The following is a 9,862-nucleotide window of genomic DNA, read 5'->3' as shown; positions in this document are numbered from 1 at the left end:
CTGGGACACATGGCTTGACCTGCCCTCTGTCTGATCAGAGTGCAGAACCAGATCTCCTGCATGTTGGCAGGCCAGAAGGCTACCACATAAGAGAGTTGGGCATTATGGATATTTTAAAAGGAAGAAATCAACCCAGCTTGGTTCTTTCAAAAGTGCCCCCTTGCCAGGAGAGGGATGTTGGTTCTGAAGAAAACAGCTAATTCTAGGGATAGTCTGCATACAGCCCCATGGGAACTGTGTTTAACATTTCTGAATGGTTAACCACAGTTTCTCTGCTCTTCCCTGCATCTGTTATTGTGGGAGATTAGCCTCATGAGGCATCGAGTACTTATTCCCTGCTCATAGTGTCTTGAGAGCTAACTCAAGGCTTTGAATAGAGGTGGTGGAAAGGCCAAATACCTCCGAGAAAGACACTGAAACATCTGGTCTGGTAAGTGGTGAGTATTATTGACCTCCTTGTAACGTCACAAAGTGTAACAGCATTAAGGATCTGAAGATGCATTTAGTGCTGTGTATCTTTCCAGGCAGTAAAAAGATAGCAAATTCAATGCAAAGGCTAGATTTCACTGCATATCTACAGGTCTTCAGCATTCTCACATAATTAAAGCCAACCTTTCCCTAGAAAATAACTAGAGAAATACAAACAAAAGACAGATTAGAAAGAGTTGATTCAATGAGGAGTGGTTGCATGTGCACTAGGCTTTTCTTAGAAACAGATTCTGGAGCTCCTCCTGAGATCAAGTAAGTTCCCATGGAGCTGTATCCTCCAACAGGACAGAAGCTGCTGCCCCAGCTTGGACTGAAAGGATCACAAAGTTTCAGTGAATCCAGCGTAGTGTTGGGTCAATTATTTAAATAGCCTGTAAAAATACACCTTGACATAGTGCTTTCTGTACCACTGTGGTATAATCAGCTCCTGCTCACTGGAAAATTAACCAAAGGTTGTGAAGTTGTAGGAGTCAAGGATAGTTGTGTTGGGACACGCCAGGGAACAGCAAGAGACCCCCTCCATAGCACTCTCTGTTTTTACACAGGCTCGTCTGTCAGCATTTTCCCAAGTGCCTTTGACTTGCTCACACGCAGGACGCTATTTCTACCCTGTCTGCAGACCATCCAGGAGAAGCAGCTGGAAGAAGTGAGCAACTTCTCCACTTCCATTGCTCACCCTCTCAGTCTGGCCAGGACCTGGCTCACTGCTCATATGCTGAGGCCTTCGGGGAAACCCCAAATTCAAGGGTCAGCTCGGGTGTAGTCACTGGTGTGGGAGGAAACCCTGCACATTTTGGGCAAAGGGAGAAATGTCAATAGGCCAGATTTGCCCTCCCAGAGAAGAAAGAGGAGGTGAGGGTAATGCAGCAAGAAACCCGATATACAGCACTGAAGGCAGGGACAAGGTCTTCAGACTCAGTACTGAGCAATATGGACCACAAAGAGACAGAAGAAAGCTGACAACAAGTGAGGTTACTCGAAGTTCAGAGACTAAACTCAGGAAAGATTAGAGAAAAGGGGAGGGAAAAGGGGAGGGAAGGGAAGGGAAGGGAAGGGAAGGGAAGGGAAATCAAAAGGGAAAAAGGAGAAGAAGATTTGAAACAGGAAAGGAAGAGAGAAGTCATGCATGCAATAAGAAAGTGAAGCCATACATCCAATAAGAAGACATAGAAAGCAAAGGGAAGTCCATGTGTCTATGTGCAAATATGACCCCTGACAGGATGACTCTATGGACCATTGGTTTTCAGTATGACAGGCCATCCTGGTAGCTCACAGCTTGTTTGTACCCTGACCATGTGTGGACACTCAGCATCTTCGTGGTAATATCTGAATGCAGGGGAAAAAAAAAATCCATAAGCATATTTTAAATACGGCTGCATAGTTTATCTTCAACAGCATAAATGGTGTCCTAAAGACAAGGTAGAAGAATTCATGACAAGGCAAATGGAAAGACGCTTTGGATGTAAAAATGGAGTCTGGACACTATGAGTAAGTCTGATCACCAATAAAACACCTTGGGGGGAGTCCCACAGCAGAGGAGCAGTCCAGTTCAAGTCACCACTCTTAAAATGTTTATTAATTTCTGCCGTATCATTGCTGGTACATCACTGTAACATGAAAAGACAAACCAGGAGTAAGATTCTGCTTTGAGAATCACCGACTTGAAAATCCAGAGCTGGTCATCAGAAAGTTCAACAAAATTAAGCTTGAGCTTGAAGAGGTTTATGGAAAGTCACAAAAGCTATTGAGGTGTAACACAGGTTAACTTTACCTCTCTAACCTATTGCATCATGCCACGGGCCCACAGAAGAAGGAGTATCTTCAGTTCCAAACAAGCACGCCCTTAAATGTGGATTTAGAAATCCTCACACAGATAAATTCTGCAGTTCACTGGACTTCTCCTTGTCAGAATTACTACAAGATGCAAGCATTTCTTCTTTGTTATTTAGCATCAATGTTCAAGCAGCATAGAAATTCTGTGGGATGCCTTTCACACCCAGGCCTGTTATCTGTTTAAAAAAATAAAGAATAAAAGAAAGGAAAGAGATAAATCTCCAACTGAGTACAACATTCAAATGTTGTACAACAAATGTCATAGCAACCTACCCCTATTTCAAGAGGAGCCCCAAAAGAGTCATTCTATGGAGTTCTTTAGAACTCTTTACAATCTCCAAGATTACCAAGCACCACTCAATGATGTTGCTAATTTACACATTATCTGTGGCCCTTACATGTGGTCCTTATCTCTGTATTAACCAAGTAAGTCATAGCAACTTTTAATGCGCTTTGCCCATGCATGAGGGGAGACCTTATCACCCCCTACAACTGCCTGGAAAGGAGGGTTTTGCAAGGTGGGGGTCAGTCTCTTCTCCCAGGTGATAGGATGAGGGGAAATGGCCTCAAGTAGCGCCAGGGCAGGTTTAGGTTGGACATCAGGAAAAATTTCTTCACAGAGAGGGTTGTCAAGCACTGGAACGGGCTGTCCAGGGAAGTGGTTGAGTCCCCACCCCTGGAGGTATTTAAAAGACAGGCAGACGAGGTGCTTAGGGACATGGTTTAGTGGTGGGATGGCAGTGCTAAGTACCTAATGGTTGGACTTGATGATCTTAAAGGTCTTTCCCAACCTAAACGATTCTATGATTCTAAGACAGATGTGAGTTTGCAAAATACCAATTTCCTTCTAGAACTGGAGAACTGAGGAAGAGAGATAAAAAAGGCAAGGCTCAAAATTATCTTTTGGTATTTAACTCCTGTGGGCTCCTAAACTCCGCTGCTTGAAAAATTGATCAGTTGTTGGTCATGGGAAATCTGTTCCAAGCAATGCTTTTAACTAGAAGGTCCCCGATCCCAGATTAGATCCCCATCCTTCCTAGAACATGTCTTCATCCTATTACCAAACTGATAATGCAGTTTGGTTTATCCCATTTCCTCTCATTTACCACCCTTCCCTTTCATGCTATGGTCAACCTTCAGAGAATGATGGCAATTGCTGTTTCAGAACCGCATTTTATTTTCCCAATGTAGTTTTTACTAATGGACTGAAAAATGAAGAGAGAAACAAGTTTTGGATTCAAGAGCCTTGGACGAAAATGTGGGTTATTAGTTATTCAAAACATAGCACCCACTTTTAACAGACTAAAAAAAAATTTCAAAAAGTTATGGGATTGGGATGCAAAGCTTTGGTGAATTTAAGCATTTATTTTTTAAAAGAGAAATCTGGTGAATATTTAGATACCCTGGTACAATTAAAAGATGAGAATTAAGGGAGTGACATTTCCAAGACTGATGAAAGTATAGAAGATATAGGATCAAGACCCAATTCCTCACAGTGTGTTACAGAATATGCTATACAGGGCAGACCCAGATCCACCGGCTGCCTTCAGATCCCGGGCGGATATCAACTTTGGCTAACCAACATAGCAACACTATTGCTAGAAATTTCTGCTCTTCTTCCTTCCAAATGCATGAGCAGCCATGCAAAAGCAGCTGTGCCCAGCCAGGGGATGAGCAACGTATCTGGACCAGTGCATCAGGTGAGCAGGATGAGCAAGGGCAGCTGGGGGCTACCTCACCCTCCCAAGTGCAAGGCTTGGCAGGTCTGACGTATAGAAAGAAATAAAATCTGCTCACCTTGAAAATCTCTCCCGCGTGAGGTTCCTTGGCTAAGGTGGTCTCATCCAGTCCGTCATATGCAGAAGTCACGTACATTTCTGAGTAGTCTTTTCCACCAAAGCAGCAAGAGGTGATCCTCGGAGTAGGCAGCATCACAGTTTGGATTCTTTTTCCTGGAAAAAAATATGTGATCGTTTCCTCAAGTCCATTTTCTAGGAAAGATGTAAATATGAATGTACTATTAGTGCACATGGCGAAGCTCTGGCATTTACGCAGAAGGCACCTCCCCTTCAGGCAGGCCATATCCTGAAGGACGGTTTGTGGGGAAACAAAATTCTTTCATCTGCCTCGTCTCTAACTATTTTTCAGCCTCCCCCCTGTATCTGCGAGGCTTTGTTTCCTTTTTCTCATAATGAAACAATAAAGTATTTGAAGCCAGGAAAGGCAGAGACGCTTGGGCCTGGGATGGCTGTCATGCCCTAACAGCCTTTCCTAGTTAAAACATTTCAACGCTGAGAATTTTTTCTTTTTTATTTGCAGGTTTACAATGTTTCTCGCAATAGATATGCAGTGTTGTGGGTTTGTTGGTTTTTTCAAGTGACGTTATTAAGAAGTGGGTGTGCGGCATCAGCAGACCGTGGGAGCAGGGGTACTCGATGTTGGGAGGCAGCATGGGGAGCAGCACTCCCCATGTGATCGGGGCCTGGACCAGCGATGCTCATGGCAACCCCTAGGGCAGAGATGGGTGATAAACGACACCTTCTTATCTCACCTTCAAACCATTCCTCCTGGCTGCCTTTCCTCTCGCGACATTCAATACGCACGTGCTGGTGGAGACCTTACCTGTCTCTGGGTCTATACGAATGACTCTGCCGCCATCAATACAGGCCACCCAGAGCTTCCCTTCTGCGTCAATGCACATCCCGTCAGGCATTTGCTCCTCCTTTTCTAGATGGTACAAAAGTTTGGGGCAGGCTGCAGGGAGAGTTATGAAGCCGGTGTTAACGTGGGCTGGTAGCAATTCTGTATCAGATCCCAGTCTAACATCCTTCATGCTCTTGGAAAGAGATAAATTCACTTTCTGTGACAAAGACATGCTGCAAATTTTATATTGCATATGCATTTAGCAGATGAGTTAAAAACCTAACTTAGCCTGGCAGAAACAAGCCCCTGGTTAGAGCCATTGCGGTTTGGGATTGTACTGAATTAGGGCTCCTATTATTTTAGCAAGGAAGAGAACAAAATGCCTCTGTCCCTCGTGGTAACGCACCAGCTGACCACCATACCACAACTGTCGCAAGCACAGTAACTTTTCCTGGACTTTCATTGCTCATGGCAGCCTGGATGGCTTTTTACGAGCAATAAATCCCATAAGTAATGACTTGAATTTAAATGTTGGTAATAAACAGTCTTTCATGGCTAAAAGATCAAGAACTTTACTTATTTTAATGGCCAATCAAGCTACCAGTTTTGGTTAAGTCTGGATGTCAACTGCCAGCAGTCCAGGCTGCAGCGGGGACAGGTCGCTGGGCCCACGCACAGACAGTGGAGCGGTGCCCCCGGGCAGCAGTCTGCCTGCTCTGCCCCACCACCCCATGGCCATTACACCCCCCAAAACCAGACAGCCACCAACATAAAGCCAGGGCCAGGAAACTCCAACTCGTTACGTTTTTGTATGTGCAGGAGAAAAATTAGCGTTAAATCTTCTTTAGAAGTCTTATCTCCTAAAATCTGTAGAAATAGATTTCCTCAGCAAAACGAAATCTGAGTAACTGTCATTATTTGTACGATTTTCACCCATGATTACACAAAGTCCACACTGGTTAGGGTACAAAGTCAGTTCAGCCACTTAAATGCCCACGGAGTATGACGGGTTGGTACAGCACAAAAACATTTCACGGAGTTTGGAAATGAAGTTGCATCCCTTTTGCTTGCACTTAAATTTCCTTTTTGTAGATATTATAACAGAAAAATGTTTGTCCAGAAAATGAATTTAAGTGAAATTTGCCAAATATCTGTAGGCAATTTTAATTTCAGAATTGGGAAACTTGGGTCACAATGATGACTTGAGTCTTCAAATACATTTCTGTGATGTACATGCATGCGCATGCTGTACTTGTATTTATAGAGCTAGTACGATCGAAGCATTCCAGTAGATGGCACTCGAGAATAAATAGCATCCTATAAACTAATTCTCACTCAGTGGTATAAATGGCTTCTTCCCTGCAACTCCTTGAACGGGTCTAAACATAAGCCATCCATCCAGATGAAAGTAAGTTGAAGGGCTGTCAAAAGTTTGTTCACCAAATACACCTGGCTTATAACTAAACTTGAGAAAAATCCCAGTCGGCCTGCTGACAAGCCGCAACCAAAAGATACGAGCTCTGTCAAATAAATCACTGCATATTACACGCCCAGGTCTTGCTGCAGGAAGAGTAACAGCACTACTTGTCACCGAATTTAGAAAAGCGCGTGTACCGATCTTTCCAGTGTGCACATCATAGCTGAAGGCATGCACAGCGTATGCCAGGCTGTCGATGTGAAAGAAGGTCCTGTGGTCCAGGGACCAATCCAGACCATTGGAGATGTCCACCTGGTCTAACTGTTTTATTACCGAATGGTCGGGGAAAAGGGTATAGAGAGCGCCTTGCTGCCTCGCTCGGAGCCCCGGTGCCGTCTCTTCAGCCATGGTACCTGAAACGGCAATGGGAGCGCCGGTTAGAAAGTAGAAGCTTGTTCCTCATACCTAATCAAAAACCTCCTCTAAGTGTTGCTAAGAGGTCCTAGGGGGAAAGAGCCTAACCAAGTCCCATCAGACTGATGAGAAGGAGGGAAAGAAGCAGGAGAGGAGCACCTGCCTCCCGTAGAGGTGATCCTGGCCAACGTAAGGATGAGTTTCTGTGTTGCCATGTGGTTTAAGTCGTAGGCACCAAAGACCCAAAGGAGCACCACAATGTGCCGGGGGCAGAGGTGTCACTCACAGCAAAAGCTGAGATGCAGGCGAGCATCAATGTGCTCTTTGTGTTGTTGCTCTTTGTAGGCTACTTTTATCATTTAAATGGGCTGTGACCTCAAAATACAGGTGCTGTAAATCACGGTTATCTCAGCTGCAAGTGCAGAATACCACAGAAGTGAGATTTTTCTCTTAATGAATTTATGCCTCCGTGTTATGCTCTTTATTTAGTTACTGATTCTTGAAAGGAGAGAGTTCTGCAGCGATGGAACGGGAAGCGCTCAATGGGGGCATTTACACCTTCTTTTAACTGTGACAAGACCGTCTCTGTGGGCCTCTCCTTTTAGGAGACCTCATGACCTTGTTTTACAATGCTTGGCCAAAACCCCTGTTGAAAGCACTGATCCACCGTGCACAGCCAGGAATGGGTGTGCAAAGCAGGTTTTTCTCTCTTGTTCTTGCCCTTCAACTCTAGTGACACATTAGCCCTCGAGCATAACCATGAGTCAACCGAATTTCCCAATTTTGGGGGAAATTTGACATAAGAAGAAAGGGCTGGCTGGCAAAACAAATACAGAGCCATTTCCGTTCCCATCAGTCGCTCTCCACTTCCAGCACAGACTGCTGCACTTGGGTCATCATTTATATGGGAGGGAAGAAAAGCACGGGGGGATCCCAGCCACATTGCAACTGGTGGCAAAAGTCCCTCTTGCCAAGTAGGAGGGGAGCTTTCCTGCCGGACAGCCCTTGTCAACAGCCTCTGCCCTCGTTTAGGTCAGAGGATGCGGGGTCCCTCACCCTCCTCCATCAGGCAGTAACCGAGCAGAGCGCTCGCAAGGCAGCTCATGCTTGCAATGGTGGTTTTTGTGGGGAACTCAACAGAGGAATCGAGAACATGGAATAAAATGCAATATATATAAAATACACTGTAATTAGATCCTCTTTGCTCCAGGGGAAATTATCTGCCAGGAACTTACCAGCAAAAAACCTCCCCTTTGGATCCACTTTCCCATCATTGAACCTGTTGTTGGGTTTGTCCTGCTCGAGCTCGACGATGGTGGTGACTGCCTGAGTATCCCAGTCCAGAAAGGCAAACCTGGTCCCCAGGGCGATGACGTAGCCCCCACACTGCCGCAATGCCACCGAACCGACACGGGCGTCTGCGGGCAAGAGGGAGTGGGAGATGGTGGGCAGCTCTGGGGCCATCAGTCAGCCCTACCCCTCCCCAGCTCACCGAGGGCACCTGGGCTTGACTGGGACATCCCTGACCCAAGAAAGGCTGAGCTGATGCTAAGATCCTTCTCCCCTGGGATCGTTAGCACATCTCACCGGCTCTGTGTTCTCCGGATCTTTCCACCTTCTGGGCAGACATTAGGACTGTACCTTTTCCTCTGAAGGTCCCAAATGAAACATGCCTTCCCATCTGGGCTTAGCAAGGGCAACACGTGCATGGCTCTCCACACTTGAGTACAGTCCCCTCCGCTTGGCTGGCTCGGGCCACGCTGTGCTAACCAACACGTTGGGGGAGGACAGGGTGTGTGGCCCCATGGAAAGTAAAGGAGGCCACCATGCTGCAGGGTTTCTACCAGGAGGGATGGACAGGGACGGGCAGAGGAGACTCCCAGGATTAAGCGGTAAGTACGGACTCTTACCCACGGAAACGCTCTGCACCTCGTTGGTGAGTGGGCTCCAGCGGCAAACTTTCTGTGAGTTGATGTCTACATAGACGAGTGCAGTCTCCCTTTCTTCCCAGACTGGGCATTCTCCCATCCTGTTCTTCTCCTTCACGACGGATTCGATTTTGATGGAGGAGGACATGGTCTGAGAGGAAGAGGGTCAATAAAAGACTTAACGATAAGGTCTCGTTGTGTGAATTTTTCACACATATGGTGCTTAAAAGCAGAGTTTTTAAATGGCAAAGCCCTCCAAATCCCACATGACAGGGCAATTTAGGAGTTTCCTCTGACATTTCCACAGCCTCGTGGCTGGAACTGAGGTCGAGGTGCCAAGGTTTCTCCTTAGCAAACCTTTCCTGGGCAAGAGACTTTACACCAGAGCCACTGCTGAGGCATCTGCCTCCAGGCGAGGGAGTGCTGGGGACACGGCCCTGAGCCTGGACCAAGCTGTGGGCTGGGGACCAGTGATCCCAAGGGTCTCCAGGCCACAGGGAGGGACCAGTGGGCAGCAGCACCGATGGGTCAGAAGCTTTTTTGTGGAAAAACAAGGCTCTGCCTTACTAATGCAGGTGCACCAACTTGCTCCACAGGAAGACATATATGCACCCGTAATACTGACGCCAGTTTGCCACCAAGGCCACTGCAGACCAAGTCCCCGTTCCCGTTCCCACACCAAGTCAGTGTCATTATGCAAATTCTGGGGAAGGCTCCTGCCTTTGAAATCCTGCTGCTTTGTTTTCCCTCCAAGCATTTTGTCTTCATCAGCCCCCTCACTGCCCTAGCCATGTCTCCAACCCCTGCCGCAGACTCTGAATTTCACCCTGTGCCAGGCTGCAGGGTGTAATTACCCCAGTTGCTGCTTCAGGAGCAAAGCCACCTATGAAGCTCCCATCCCAGATGCCTGCTCCTGCCAGGGGGTGTTCATGACCCGGCTGCTCCATCCCCCCATCCCTGTCCCTGTTGCAGTGGGGTGCCCATGGGGACACTGGCCACCCAGCCACCGCCCTGGCAGAGGGTGCCCAATGCCTCACGTTTCTGTTCAGACCCCATTTGATGCCCTCCAAAACAGGTAGCTCGGCCCCGGGTCCTGCCCTGCCGCTGCTGCTGCGGGGGGGGGGAGGAACAGGCTGCA

The 9,862-nt window shown here is 47.0% G+C and overlaps 1 protein-coding gene across 1 annotated transcript; it reads right to left on the bottom strand.

Annotated features, from left to right (window-relative positions):
* Window positions 1-2,447: 2,447 nt before the first annotated feature.
* On the bottom strand, window positions 2,448-8,875 carry LOC104125211 (regucalcin). Its single transcript, XM_009637633.2, has 6 exons — window positions 8,707-8,875; window positions 8,032-8,214; window positions 6,580-6,795; window positions 4,945-5,076; window positions 4,120-4,274; window positions 2,448-2,498 (listed from the first exon to the last, which is right to left on the bottom strand). The coding sequence occupies exons 1-6, from the start codon at window positions 8,870-8,872 to the stop codon at window positions 2,448-2,450; spliced, it is 903 nt and encodes a 300-aa protein (XP_009635928.1). The 5' UTR covers window positions 8,873-8,875.
* Between the last annotated feature and the right edge of the window lie 987 nt (window positions 8,876-9,862).

Source organism: Egretta garzetta, unplaced genomic scaffold, assembly GCF_000687185.1.
Source record: "Egretta garzetta isolate BGI_Z169 unplaced genomic scaffold, ASM68718v1 scaffold370, whole genome shotgun sequence".
NCBI lineage: Eukaryota > Metazoa > Chordata > Aves > Pelecaniformes > Ardeidae > Egretta > Egretta garzetta.
The sequence above is the reverse complement of the archived record's forward strand: the minus strand, read 5'-3'. Positions and strand labels throughout refer to the sequence as shown.